The sequence below is a fragment of the Dermacentor albipictus genome, chromosome 6, assembly GCF_038994185.2.
Source record: "Dermacentor albipictus isolate Rhodes 1998 colony chromosome 6, USDA_Dalb.pri_finalv2, whole genome shotgun sequence".
NCBI lineage: Eukaryota > Metazoa > Arthropoda > Arachnida > Ixodida > Ixodidae > Dermacentor > Dermacentor albipictus.
The window spans coordinates 105496096-105511701 of record NC_091826.1 but is presented as its reverse complement, the minus strand read 5'-3'; the positions used below and the strand labels follow the sequence as shown (position 1 = coordinate 105511701).

General features: G+C 45.2%; 2 protein-coding genes across 3 annotated transcripts in view; both read left to right on the top strand.

The window, feature by feature from the left end:
* The window catches only part of LOC135904999 (uncharacterized), a 64260-nt gene extending 54425 nt beyond the window's left edge, over nt 1–9835 (top strand). The window contains exon 9 of the mRNA XM_065435998.1: nt 9641–9835. Coding sequence (XP_065292070.1) covers nt 9641–9835 — 195 coding nt within the window. The remainder of the gene's footprint in view (nt 1–9640) is intronic.
* A 3017-nt stretch (nt 9836–12852) lies between these two features.
* Nucleotides 12853–15606, top strand: part of LOC135904998 (uncharacterized) — a 56362-nt gene continuing 53608 nt past the window's right edge. Inside the window, exon 1 of one of the 2 annotated variants that reach the window (XM_065435995.1) lies at nt 12853–12896. In XM_065435995.1, the coding sequence (XP_065292067.1) occupies nt 12893–12896 (4 nt within the window). In that variant the 5' untranslated portion in view covers nt 12853–12892. The remainder of the gene's footprint in view (nt 12897–15606) is intronic. The other variant, XM_065435997.1, reaches the window with a different exon arrangement.

The following is a 15606-nucleotide window of genomic DNA, read 5'->3' as shown; positions in this document are numbered from 1 at the left end:
AAACTAAACACACTTGCGGCATTTGGAGATATTCCTGTTAACGTTTCACCCAACCGGTCTATGAACACAGCACGCGGTGTAGTATCGGATGCAGATCTCGACGACTTGTCCGAAACAGAACTATTAGAAGGCTGGAAAGAGCAAAATGTAACCAACGTGCAGCGCATCATCATCACAAGAAAAAAAAAAGAAATTCCTACAAAGCACCTGATCCTCACCTTTGCCACTTGCGATCTGCCACAAAAAATCGAAACTGGATACACAAAGATAGCTGTCAGACCATACATCCCTAATCCAAGAAGATGCTTCCAATGTCAAAGATTTGACCACGGATCGCAGAGCTGCCGTGGTAAACTCACATGCACGAAATGTGGAGTCCAAGGCCACGCCTCAGATAAATGTGAAGCAACACCTCACTGTGTAAACTCTGAAGGTGAACATCCAGCATACTCCCGATCTTGTCTCAACTATAAAAAAGAAAAGGAAATAATCAGCCTAAAAGTAGACGAAAATATCTGTTTCAAGGAAGCACGTAAAAGGTGCTCTCCGTTCCACACCACAACGTATGCCGATGCGACGCGTCAGGGGGCAGCGCCGCACCGGCCTGCGCCACCTGCCCGGCCCGCGCACAGCGAGTCGTTGGCTGTGGCATCCCCCGCCCCCGAGGTGGCCCCAGTCAAATCTGCTCCACCCACCAAGACACAGAGGGGCCGGCTACCGTGGGTACGTCGGGCCTCAAGACCACGCCTCGCCAGGCGAGGTCTGATCAAGAAACTAGGAGCCCGCACGCGCAGGCATCCAGTGCTTCCCAGGAGGTAATGGACACAACACCGGCACGTTTGGTGCCGAAAAAACGGCGTGGCTCTCTCGAGCTCACCAAAACAAACATAAAACCCATAACAGGGCCAGGCGACGGTCCTGTTACCTAAGTTACACCACTACACACCTGAACACAGAACATATATCATCCTAATAAAATGGATGTACAAATTATTGATTTGAATGCCCGTGGCATTCTAAACAACTTAGATGACATCAAAGAAATAATACAAGAGTTTAACCCTAGGCTGTTCTGCGTTCAGAAAACACACTTGAAAACATCAAATACAAATTTCTTAACACAATACACATTATTCCGCAAAGATCGCGATGATGGTCATGCCGCGTCTGGTGGCGTGATTATTATAGCTCAGAGGTCAGTTGCTTGCCAACACCTCCACCTTCAAACTAACTTTGAGGCAGTAGCGGTTAGGGCGAGTCTATTCGACAGGTTGTTTATGGTCTGTTCCCTCCACATACCACCCGAACATCGCTTGCAACTAAGGAAACTTGAAACGCTAGTCAATCAGCTTCCGGAGCCATTCATTTTAACCGGTGATGTGAACGCCCATAATACGTTATGGGGCGACTCGCGCTGTGATGCAAGAGGGCGTACTATAGAAGACTTTCTTTTATATACCGGTGCAGTTTTTCTGAATAAAGAACCCACCTTTTATAGCACTACACATAAATCATATTCTTCAATAGACCTAACCATAACCTCTCCATCTCTAATGCCGTACCTTGAGTGGAAGGTCCTGAAAAACCCCTACGGAAGTGACCACTTTACTATTCTCTTAACTTTAACAAAACGCGCTGAATGCCCTCCACAGATTCCCCGATGGAAAATCGACTCGTCAATTTGGGAACTGTTTCAGGAGATTACATATTTAGAGTGCGGTGATTTGAGCTCTTTAAACATAGATAATGCTGTGGCATATTTACCACGTTTTATTATGGACGCCGGTGAAAATGCATAAAACAGACTAACGGACTTGCTAATAAGCGTCGTTTGCTTTGGTGGAAGGTCGAATGCAAAGAGGCACGGAAAAAACAAAATAAAGCTTGGGGCCTGCTTCGCGATTCTCCGACTGCGGAGAGCCTTATTAATTTCAAGAAGGCAAAATCACAGGGCAGGAGAGCAGGTCGACGTGCTAAGCCAGAAAGCTGGGAAAGGTGCATACGTAGTATCAATTCGTACAAGGATGAGGGTAAGGTATGGAACAGGGTGAACAGATTAAAGGGCAGGGAAACACCACCACGTCCTTTAGTAAACGCTCAAGGCGACACCATGAAAGATCAGGCAGATTTCCTGGGTAAGCATTTTGAAAATATTTCTAGTGCATCACACTATGCGCCAACTTTTCTAAAGTTCAAGGAACGCATAAAGCGAGAGCGCCTTGAACGAAAATGAACCTTACAACCGTCCCTTTAGTCTCGCTGAACTGAAGGCTGCTCTCATTTCCTGTAGCAACTCAGCACCAGGTGGTGACCGCATAGTGTATGCAATGATCAAGACTATGCATCCAGAAACATTGAACGCACTTCCGTCTCTTTATGACGCCATGTGGGTATCTGGGCATATTCCATCCTCATGGAAAGAAGTGATTGTCATCCCAATTCACAAGCAAGGCGAAAACGCCGCATTAGCCAGTAGTTATAGTTCAACAACACTAACAAGCTGCATGTGTAAGTTATATGAAAAAATGGTAAATCGGCGTCTAATCTATTTCCTGGAAAGCAACCGTCTACTTGATCCCCTTCAATGTGGTTTCAGGTAGGGTAGGTCAACAACAGACCACCTTGTTCGCCTTGAGGCAAACATTAGAGAGGCTTATATACACACAAACAATTTTTTCTCTGTGTATTTCTCGACTTGGAGAAAGCCTATGACACAACATGGCAATTCGGAATCCTCCGAGACCTCTCGGCTATGGGCGTACGTGGCAATATGCTAAATATGATAGAAAACTACTTGACTAGCCGCACGTTCCGTGTTAGAGTGGGCAGTGCCCTGTCCAGGCTATTCACTCAAGAGGCTGGTGTGCCACAAGGGGACGTGCTTAGTTGCGCCCTCTTCATTGTGAAAATGAATTCCCTTAACTACGTCATTCCATCCTTAATGTTTTATTGACTATATGTAGATGATGTGCAACTAGGAGTAAAGTCTTGTATCATTGCTGTCTGCGAGTGCCAAGTCCAACTCGGACTGAACAAGGTCTCAAAATGGCCAAATGAAAATGACTTCAAGCCAAACCCCCTCAAGAGCTTCTGTGTACTTTTTTCTAGAAAGAGAGGCTTGCTACAAGATCCTGATATTATGCTGCATGGACAACACATACCACTCAACACAGAACATAAATTTTTAGGTATAATACTAGACTCAAAACTAACCTTCATTCCTCATATCAAGTATTTTAACGCTAAATGCCTTAAAACTATGAACCTCCTGAAAATACTGTCACATACAACATGGGGAAGCGACACGAAATGCCTCATGAACCTCTACAGGAGCCTTGTACGATCGCGGTTAGACTACGGTGCCGTTGTGTATCACTCAGCTACACCCAGTGCTCTCAAGATGCTGGACCCTGTGCATCAGCTTCGCATCCGCCTCGTCACCGGTGCTTTTAGGACAAGTCCGATACAAGGCCTCTATGTCGAATCGAATGAATGGTCGCTCGATCTGCAGCGGTCATATTCTACTTTTAATTATTTGCTGAAAGTACATGCTAACAAAAATCGTTCTTGTTATCGCACCATAAACGATATGACCTCTGCAACACTCTTTCATAACAAACCTACAGCCAGAGAGCCATTCTCGATCCGTGTGAGAAAGCTAAGCGGGGAGATGGATGTCCCTATTCATGAAAATCGTCTAATGGCTTCTAGCAAGCCGTTTCCACCGTGGTTGTCGCGAATCATTGACTGTGACACGTCATTTGTGGAGGTAACGAAGCACGCTCCAGAGGCGCACATTCATATGCATGGTCAATTGGATTACAATTTAAATACCCGTGTCCAGAGTATTACACAGATGCGTCTAAATTCAGAAATTGCAGATCTTTTCTCTCTCCTCTGTACTATTTATGCCTCTGGCCAACATGTAACGATATGTTGGGTGCCTGGACACAGAGGTATTGAAGGTAATGTGCTGGCAGACCGAATTGCTACCTCCTTAGACACAAAAGCTTGCAACATGTCCGTAGCCGTTCCGGTCTCAGACCTAAAGCCATACTTACGGAAAAAACACAGAACTTACTGGCAGCATAAGTGGAACGCTGAAACCCTTTATAAACTCCACATAGTTAAGCCACATTTAGTATACTGGCCATCACTGACCAAGTCCAGACGAAGTGATGTCCTATTCTGTCGTCTCAGAACAGGGCACAATTACGGTGCGCATAGCTTTTTGTTGACTGGCGGTGAGCGTCCAATGTGTAGTAGATGTGGGGACACACTTAGTGTTCAGCATGTCTTCCTAGAATGCCGCGAAACATAAGTCGAGAGGAAAACACACTTCCCTTTAGCATACAGTCAGTGTATGCCACTTCACCTGGCACTGTTTCTAGGCAGAGAACCGCTATTTCACATGCAATCTACCTTAGCCTCTTTAAAAAACGTTGACACGCTGCAAGTTTTCTGTCCAAGAAATTCGTAACACGGCCTCTTGCGAGAGGCCATGGTTGCGATGTGAACCTTTGTTACAGCACGTGCCTCCGGGCCCTTGGGCTCAAGGGATCTGCTCGTCAACAACAATCACCTATCCATTTTTATTCATGAAACGCTATTATACCGTTGTTGTACATCCTATACTTATAGCATACCCTACTTCTGCCATTCTCATATATTTATTCCTTATGTATTTTAAGCAACTTATAGCTCTCAATTTTAGGCCTCTCTACAGCCACGTCACATCAGTACTCATCAACACTGCCTTCGCGCTCTTTGGCCACACTTGGCCCTTGCAATAATAAACACTACATATCATCATCTTCCACCACAGCGGACCTGCGATAACAGCATAAAAGCGCCGTTAACGACCTTTCGGCGTCTGTATTATGGGTCTGCTCGGTGAGGTCTCCGGACGGAATGCCCAGGGAGATCAAACCGCACCCAAAACTGTGTTTTCGATGCAGAAACCGTTGAGGTGTCCATGTCGATCGCGTAACTGCGCAGCGATTATTGTTCCGTTACGGCAAATATGGCTACGCGGAATTTGACAGATTTCGTGTCCAGTATCTTTCATGCACATGAATGAGCCGTATTCGAGTACTCGGGACCGCGCAAAGAAAAAAGTGGCACCAGACTAGCATGCGCACAAACAGGGCTGCGTAGGTGTGACTGTCTCGCTTGTCTTTTTTTGTCTGTTTGTGTGTGCAATGTGTAGGTGCTTGAACAGCTATAAATGTGGGATGTGGGACAGGTAACGCGGAAGAAACAAAGAAAGCCTTGGGAGCTATGCAAAGGGGGAAGGCAGCTGGGGAGGATCAGGCAACAACAGATTTGTTCAAGGATCGTGGGCAGATTGTTCTAGAGAAACTGGCCACCCTGTATACGCAATGCCTCATGACTTCGAGCGTACCAGAACCTTGGAAAAACGCTAACATAATCCTAATCCATAAGAAAGAATACTCCAAAGACTTGAAAAATTATAGACCGATCAGCTTACTGTCCGTTGCCTACAAAGTATTTGCTAAGGTAATTGCAAATAGAATCAGAACACCTTACACTTCCGTCAACCAAAGGACCAGGGAGGATTCCGTAAAGGCTACTCAACAATAGACCATATTCACACTATCAATCAGGTGATAGAAAAATGTGCGGAATATAACCAACCTTTATATATAGCTTTCATTGATTACGGGAAAGCGTTTGATTCTGTCGAAACCTCAGCAGTCATGGAGGCATTGCGGAATGAGGGTGTGCATGAGCCGTATGTAGAAATACTGAAAAATATCTATAGCGACTCCACAGCCACCGTAGTCCTCCATAAAGGAAGCAACAAAATCCCAATAAAGAAAGGCGTCAGGCGGCGAGATACGATCTCTCCAATGCTATTCACAGCGCGTTTACAGGAGGTATTCAGAGACCTGGAGTAGGGATAATTGGGGATCAGAGCTAATGGAGAATACCTTAGTAACTTGCGATTCGCTGATGATATTGCCTTGCTTAGTAACTCAGAGGACCAACTGCAATGCATGCTCACTGACTTGGAGAGGCAAAGCCGAAGGGTGGGTCTAAAAATTAATCTGCAGAAAACTAAAGTAATGTTTAACAGTCTTGGAAGAAAACAGCAGTTTACGATAGGTAGTGAGGCACTGGAAGTGGTGAGGGAATACATCTACTTAGGACAGGTAGTGACTGCTGATCCGGAACATGAGACTGAAATAATCAGAAGAATAAGAATTGGCTGGGGTGCGTTTGGCAGGCATTCTTAGATCATGAACAGCAGGTTGCCATTATCCCTCAAGAGAAAAGTTTATAACAGCTGTGTCTTACCAGTACTCACGTACGGGGCAGAAACCTGGAAACTTACGAAAAGGGTTCTACTTAAATTGAGGACGACGCAACGAGCTATGGAAAGAAGAATGATAGGCGTAACGTTAATGGATAAGAAAAGAGCAGATTGGGTGAGGGAACAAACGCGAGTTAATGATATCTTAGTTGAAATCAAGAAAGAGAAGTGGGCATGGGCAGGACACGTAATGAGGAGGGAAAACAACCGATGGTCATTAAGAGTTACAGAATGGATTCCAAGGGAAGGGAAGCGTAGCAGAGGGCGGCAGAAAGTGAGGTGGGTGGATGAGATTAAGAAGTTTGCAGGGACAACATGGCCACAATTAGTACATGACCGGGGTAGTTGGAGAAGTATGGAAGAGGCCTTTGCCCTGCAGTGGGCGTAACCAGGATGATGATGATGGTGGTGGTGATGATGATGATGATGAAATGTGGGATACTCACACTCAGCTACACGAGAAGCATATTTCATCGTACCTAACAGAGCTAGTGCCTGCTTCAGTGATGGCGTACATGGATATGCTATTTGTTCAGTGCTCTCTATTAAGTCCGAGAGCAAAAAAGTAGTGAAGTGCCTGCCTCTGGCAGCGTAGGTGATATAAAACTTAGAGACTGAGAACCAATTTTTATGGTACCCGATATTTTTGTGCAACGGAAAGCGTATTGGTCTGAGTGTCCATTAAAACAGTGTTACCACGCAAAACGCCGTGGAACATTTTCTATCACAATTTTCCGATCTGCATTGAGGATGTAGTAGTGCTCAAGGAACATGCTGGAAACAGTGATAGGTGAGCGCGATTGCGATTAAACGCCGGCATAGATAGCAAGAAGGAAAGTGCGGCTCGATCTGTAAGAAAGTAACATTTTGTTAACACTGCAAATGGTATAAACCTGCCATTATTTCCCGCACGTTTTAGTTGGAGAAAGTGTTGTATGGCGAGCAGCATGTTTGAGTGTTGGTTCTCAAGGTATTATTCTCTGCTTTTCTAATAATATATTTATAGGGATGGTTCTTCACATAACGGAAACACGAGTTTATTTGCACCCTCCTTACAATAAGCAGGGGAAATTGCCGGCCTCATCATCGGAAGGTGAATCTATAGACTTACGTCCATGCGCTGACGTCATTCTTCAACAAAAGCATTAGCAGTTTCGGATGCTAGGATGATTCAGGTTTAGGAGGGCTTCCAACCGTGGCAATATTCACTGGCAGGTTTCAAGACAGACGGACAGACAGACAATGAACTTTTATTTTTTTTTCAATGAACGAATAAATTTTATCTTCAAGAATGATTTAGTTAAATTATGCACCAAAAGCTCAAAGTGGCTACAATAGCATGTGCGTCGAGATTGGGTGCCGAAACTTACCAGTGGCCCAGGCGCGGAGAGTTTCTTGTTGGCAAAGAAAGTTGATTGCAGTCCGCGCTGTAGTGCTCTGCAACATGAATCATCATCATCATCATCATCATCATCATCATCATTATCATCATCCTATTTGATGTCCACTGCAGGACGAAGGCCTTTTCCTGCGATCTCCAATTACCCCTGTCCTGCGCAAAGCGATTCCACAACCGCAAATTTCCTCATTTGGTCGCATCACCTAGCCTTTTGCCGTCCTCTACTACGCTTCCCTTCTCTTAGTACCCATTCTGTCACCCTAATGGTCCAATGGTTATCTAATCTGCGCATTACATGACCTGCCCAGCGCCATTTTTTTCTCTTAATGTCTATTAGAATATCATCTATACCCGTTTGCTCTCTGATCCAAACCGCTCTCTTTCTGTCTCTTAAAGTTATGCCTAGCAACACAAATGCCTGCTAACATTTTTTATCTTTAATTTCTGGGTGAAGAAGGAAGCGAGCTTTCGTGAGAATCTCATTATTTTACTGCGCCCTTTCATGTGGATATTTACAGTTGAATATATTTATTATTTTATAAACCCTCAATCGTCTTAAAACGCTGCTTGACTTCGCAGTAAAGAATTGCATGTGTTTTTGTATCATATTGGGCCTTTGTACTTGTGATCCTAGTTCAATAGCCACATCGGATGCGTAATTAAAAAAAAAGATTCTCAATGTACCTGCCTGGCAATAAGCAACAAATTATTGGCATTATTGTACACGGCATTCCACAGTTAGTGGTTTTTATCGCTTCTTCCCTCTGGAGGGCCGTAGAGGAGAGACGCTAAAGCGCTTTAGACTGAGCAGTGTTCTGCCTATTTTTTCCTAAATTCGTGATAAAATGTTGATTATCAGATGAAGAGTTGAACTACCAGCTTTGAATTTCGTGCCAAAATCCTAGAGCCTGTATATCAGTGTGACTTGTTGGGTTCCACAATTCTTACTTGTATGTTGGAGGACGTGGCGCAGTTAGAGTTCTGAACATTTCTTGACTTCAGTGTTCGAATTCAATAGAATAGAAAGTAGTCCATCTTACTCTATAAACCACTACCATGGCTACGAGCAGGCTCTGCTTAAGTTAATGACATCACGCCCAGCTTGTGTGCGAATTTCAAGGCGGTGTCGCCACCCTTCTCGTTTTATTTTTCTCAAATTTGTCAAGCCTGCTGTTATAATAACCCTGGTATTTTGGTATTTTTGGCACGATAGAAACGAAATTTACTAACAGTGAAACCTCGATGTGACTAAACGCTTAATACCGAACTAAAATATATGACGAAGTAATCGTGATTGACCCTGAAGGTCGAAGGTATAAGAATGTAATATTTAAAATGTCGTTTTACCAAGGCAAACATTTATTTTAAATTTACGCAATGGGCGTTTTTTGTTCTGAATTAGGATTTACTTGCAATTTTGTGCTAATTAGGCCTTAACACTGCCACACGCGGGACTCTGCTTGCAACTCGCTTAAATCGTCAGATCAAGCTGGCCTCGCTGCGGACTGCCGTATTCCATAAGGCATCTCTCGAATTTCTCCTGCGGTGCTCGGCAGTCTTCTGCATCGGCTCATGCCTATAGTGCAACCCCTAACAGTACAACTCCGCGCTTCCTAGCGGCCAATCATTATGACATAGTAATAGAAAAAAGCAAGTATGTGCACCTCCTCCTTCAACTTCATAACATCGAGGTGTTAGTTGTTGCCGCGAGTGAGTGATAGAGAAATGGAACTTTATTTCAAGAGCAGTGGTTACTCTCCGCCCGTCGCGCTCTGTCCGCCAGTCGAAGCTGGTCCTCAGGACCAGTGGCTTAACTTTCATTCTTTTTCTGCTTGCGCACCGTTGAACCCTAACTGGAAATGTGATTCGCTTCATCAACTATCTTTGCGACGCTTGCTTTGCAGATGCGCCGGCTCGTCATGCCCCTCGACGACGTGGTGTTCCACAGAGTGGGCTGGGCGTTCTTCGACCTCGCCTTCGAGATATATGACGAGGGCTCCTGTCCCTCCAACGGGAGCGTAAAAATGAACAAGTTCGCGCGGGTTGCCGTCGCCAAGCCCATATTGACGGAGAATAGGGAGCGTACATTCAATAAATGATTGATCAACACGCGGCTTGTTGCCGTAGTTGCGGCACGATAGAGTTAAAATTTAAATTGCGGAATTTTGCGTGCCGAAGGCGCGATATAGTTGCGAGTAGTGGAGCCCTCAAGATTGGTTTTGACCAACGGCGGTTTTTTTTAACGTCAGCCGAAATTCAAGCATTGCGAGAGTTCTTGCACCGTGGTTCAAATTGTGGTTTTGGCGCGCAAAACCCCAGAATGCAATTCACGTCGAGGTATCGCAAAACACGAGATTATCTCAACTGTTTTCTTCTGTAGCACCTTGTTATACCGTATATGAGATTGTCTCCTGCCAAAGATGTAATGATGTCCATACTCTACGTGCCGAAATCGCTACGGTGTCATCCGCTTTCCTTTATTGAGAAGAATGGGCAAGAGTTTCTCAATAACGCGCAGAAAATGACTGCACCAAGTTTTGGAGAGAAAACATTTTTGTTATTTTTTAAGGTCATATAGCGCTGTGAATTATAAAAATAAGCGCCAGTATATAAATTATAAAAGTACTCTTCAATACAAAATTAAAAAAAAGGTATTCTTTCCTCGCGGCTTAGAAAATTAGTCACTTTCGCATGCGTATAAAACCGGCTGGTTGTTGCAAGAAAAGTGATGAAATGGCCGAATGGTGAGTACAATTTTCCCGAGAATGGTAAGCCGGGCAAGTCGGTAGCAGTTCTTGATTACAGCAATGCTGACAAGGTGGCCCAATGGAAAATAGTCGGCACAACAGCGCTATGACAGTTGTCCGGTTTCAGTAGCGCGCATCATAGATTAAGAAACTGCACTGCATTTATTTACTAGCGACACGGGAAAAGATTCGTAACATAGCCTATAGTGTGCTTACGTCTCTAGAACTAGAACTAGAAGGTACACTTCGTATATGTTTTTTGTAACGATACGGTGGCCAGATTTTTTATTCCCTGCACATTTCGAATGCAAGTAGCCTAATACAGAGGTTACTATATACGTAAGGGAATCTTTATATGACCAATGACAATTTTATCAACAGTATTTTTTTCAATGAAGTAAAAGGAGTTTCATAATACCAATTTAGGTTGAAATGCATAGTTGTTCTCAAATCCAAGGCGTTTTTTTTTTACTCTTATTTTCTTAGTTTTGTCGCGAGAACATTGACTTTTAAATTGAAAATTAAATTACGGGGTTTCACATGCCAATACCACGACTTGATTATGAGGCACGCCGTAGTGGGGGACTGCGGAATAATTTGGACCAACTGGGGTTCTTTAACGCACACCTAAGCCTATAAGTACAAGGTTTCTTCCCATTTTGCCCCCATCCACATGCGACCACCGTGGCTGGGATTAAAACGAACCTTTATATCCTGCTAATTCTGTTGAACCACCCGGACACTTTTCCCTCACACGAAGATGATAAACAGGGGGCTTTAATTTGGTGGTTCCTCGCTACATTGCAGCAAACGCAGCACCAAGTCAAGCGACGCAAAATGCCTTCCGGCTCATGCCAGCCCGCGCTCGACTAGGAAATCTATTAATCTAGGAATCTATTAATCTAGGTAATCTAGGAAGTGTCCCGTGTGCGGCGTAATCAAGTCTGACACCCGCGTCGGTGGCGTGCGAAAAAGGAGTGCGATACTTTGCCCGATTACTTTCTCAGTGATGTTTTGGCAGGGACTCTAGTAGCTGCAGCACCTGTCTTAGCATTCCTTGCCCCAACGTTCCCGCTTAGACCATCGCGCAAAAGGCTCGGATTTCGGTAGCGGCTTCAAGAAAAAAATAGACTACACACACTACGCCTGCAGGAAACACGTGAGAATAGAGGTAAGAGTAAAGAAAACGCTATTGACTTGTGCAGCCAATTACGAGCTGATCGCGATGTTTAAGGCGACGTTTCAGTGTTTCACACAAATTAACCGTTCCTAAAGAAAGCCTATGCACTTAAGGTATCAAATTTACCTGCACGACATTGTTATTGCGTCCAGTAAGCGCATTGTTGATGGTGTCCGTAATTTTAAGAAGACTACGCAGGTCAAATAATCTCATTAATAAAATTTCTGCCGCGCTTTTCATAGAAACAACAGCACGTTTTGACACTTCTAACGGTAGGGTTTCAATTGTACAGTGAAAGCTCGTTAATCCGAACTTCAATAATTCGAATTTATGGATAATTCGAACTGTACGATTTGGTCCGGCCAAGCTCCACAGAAGTCTATGTATAAAAAAGTCCGTTAATTCGAACGCGAGAAGGTTCCCTCACGGATAATTCGAACTACGCTCGCGTGGCACACGGCCAGAGAAACGCGCCTACTGCCTACACACAAGGCTGTATTGCCTCCGAAACGGAGAGAACGGCGAGAGAAGGCAAAATCGGAAAAAAATCTAACTGACGCGAGGTCAGCCAGAAGGCAGCGGCGGCTGCCGCCTCTCCGTTCTACGTAACCTCCGAGACTTCTTGCCCGTTGCGAATCTCGGAGTCTTTGCAAATCTTGTACAGCTGCTAATGTGCGGAGATGGCACGGCAAGCTCCAAAACACAGTGAATCAAGTACGTCGTAGCTGCGCTTGCAATCAAGAGTCAACGAATCAGGGCCTTCGCCACCTTCACATGTTCAGCGTCTTTGTCTCGGCAGTCTTCATCGGTTGTGCACCTCTGTTTTCAGCTTAGGCGGTATCGGCCGTCGCGATTCATTGTGATGGTGTTAAGCCTCGGCTAACGTTCGTTTCGGTGGACATCGGTGGTGTGGCACAGTCGGACCCAGAGCTTTGACTTCAAGATGGCGTGTGCCACTTTCTGACACGCCAAATTTCTGACATGCCCTACTGCTTCCGAATCGCAGTGTACTGTTGCCCTCCTTCACTTCGTTAGTTCGAACTTTCGTTAATTCGAACTGAAGCGGCTTCCCCTTGCGGTTCGAATTAACGAGCTTTTACTGTACTACAAAATAGGAGGACCATAAAAAAAGGATATCCCTTTAATGTTCTCGAATGCGCTGCAGTGGGTAAGTGCCAGAATGCATTAGTTCCGCATCCTTATCTTCCGCAGTGTTCCGATCACTTGTTATGGGTGAGTGTCTCCTTCTTTGTTAGCTTAATTGGTATTTTGCCAAGCACCAGGCACAGCTCCACGCTACATTTTTTGAAAAAAAGAAAGAGCAGTGATTTACCGCAGGCGTGCCAGATCTCTTTGGTTGCTGACGCGTCTAGGAACGATGAGCGGTGGTTGATCGCCAAGCAGGTTTCATGACCATAAATGCAAGCCGCATGCAAGGTTACGACATAAAGATACAGTAAAAGCTCGTTAATTCGAACCGCAAGGGGAAGCCGCTTCAGCTCGAATTAACGAAAGTTCGAACTAACGAAAGTGCAGGAGAGCAACAGTACACTGCGATTTGGAAGCAGTAGGGCATGTCAGAAATTTGGCGTGTCAGAAAGTGATGGCGTGTGCCGCGGGCACACGCCATCTTCAAGTCGAAGCTCTGGGTCCGACTGTGCCACACCACCGATGTCCACCGAAACGGACGTTAGCCGAGGCTTAACACCATCACAATGAATCGCGACGGCCGATACCTCCTAAGCTGAAAACAGAGGTGCACAACCGACGAAGACTGCCGAGACAAAGACGCTGAACATGTGAAGGTGGCGAAGGCCCTTATTCGTTGGTTCTTGATTGCAAGCGCAGCTGCGACGTACTTGATTCGCTGTGTTTTGGCGCTTGCCGTGCCATCTCCGCGCAACATTAGCAGCTGTACAAGATTTGCGAAGCCTCCGAGATTCGCAACGGGCAAGAAGTCACGGAGGGTACGTAGAACGGAGAGGCGGCAGCCGCCGCCGCCTTTTGGCTGACCCCGCGTCGGTTAGATCTTTTTCCGATTTTGCCTTCTCTCGCCGTTCTCTCCGTTTCGGAGGCAATACAGCCTTGTGTGTAGGCAGTAGGCGCGTTTCTCTGGCCGTGTGCCAGGTGAGCGTAGTTCGAATTATCCGTGAGGGAACCTTCTCGCGTTCGAATTAACGGACTTTTTTTATACATAGACTTCTGTGGAGCTTGGCCGGACCAAATCGTACAGTTCGAATTATCCATAAATTCGAATTATTGAAGTTCGAATTAACGAGCTTTCACTGTATAATGGCTCACGCAGGCAGCGCTGTACTCTTCTGCCAGTATTTCTTTGTGTGTCTTCATATCTTGTGTGCTGTACGTAGAAGGCGAGCCATCGCCAACTCTCTCAAGCTACGACCGTAGGAAGTTTCAAATTGCCTCTAGCTCAAACGTGGACTGCGGCCAAAATAGAAGGAATTGTGTATGCTACGCACTGCATTGTTTCTACTTAGCAGTGAATTGGGCTGATGTGATTGGACATGCACCCTGTCTGGTCCCCATTATTACAACAAAGTGAATATTTCTTTAATGTGTGCATCGAAACGGCAGAAAAAGAAGGACAGAATAAAGGGGATAAAATTCCTGCTGAAGTTTTTCGCAGCGAATTGATCCTTTTTGCCACGCATTGACAACTCAAGATGTTGTAAGCAGCATGTGCTTTTTCAGAATTGTTATTTCACAGAACATAGCCGCGCAAAATAATGGCAAATATTACTTCAAGAGCATTCTTGTGCTACCAAAGGTTGGTACTACGGATTAGCCAGCGTGTTCTAAGGTTACAGCGCAGAGGCTTGACCTCAGCGTGAAGCGACGTGTGACCATTAGTGAAATATCAGGGAAATCAATATCTGTTTATGATACAGGATCAATAAATTATGTATTTAGCAGTCTGTGATATTTCTGCAAATAATGTTTTGTTAGGTTTTCTCGATGTCAGTTTTTTTCGGAAAAATATCGTGGCTCTTGCATATGATTAAGACCACAAAGGAATAAACGGGGGTTTTCAACGCGCCAAGTATTCAACAGCACGCAATTACAGCTTTGCCAGAAAAATGGCGTGCTGAACTCTCAAATAAATACTTATGCAATTAAAATTGCCGTTCTCGGGCTAGCCAAATTACTAACACAGAAAATATTGTTACGGTGAAGTGAAGGAAGACGTTGAATTGGACTAGAGAAAGACGAAGTCTGGCGGTTGCCTGAACGCCATATCCATCATTTGTAAATATAAGTTATTTTACACTCGTGGGCCTGCTTTCTTCCCGCAACATTTTGGTGGAGGTGCGGGGTACCACCACGGAACTTCGCAGCGGACGTCATCTACCTGCTGCCACAATGGCAAATCAACCGACACAAGCGACAACGCCTCGGCAGCCCGTGCCCACGGTCATCCTCACCCACGGGACCCGGGAACATTTTGTGGCACGGACAACGTCGACGTCGAGGACTGGCTTACGATGTACGAGCGAGTGTGCGACAACAACAGGTGGGATCCTACAATGATGCTTGCAAACGTAATATTTTATCTGAAGGGAACTGCGAAGCAATGGTATGACACACATGAAGCTGACCTAACGAGCTGGGATGTTTGCAAAGAAAAAATGCGAGACCTGTTCGGCAGACCTGTCGGTCGTCAGCTGGCAGCTAAAAAAGAACTTGCGTGCCGCGCTCAGACGTCCACAGAATCCTATGTCGTGTACATACAGGATGTGCTGGCCCTCTGTCGCAAGGCTGATGACAACATGACCGAGGCAGACAAGATTGGCCATATATTGAAAGGTATTGCAGACGATGCCTTCAATCTCTTGATGTGTAAGGATTGTGCCACTGTGGATGCAATTATTAAGGAGTGCCGGCGCTTCGAACAAGCGAAGGGCCGCCGCGTCACTCAAACTTT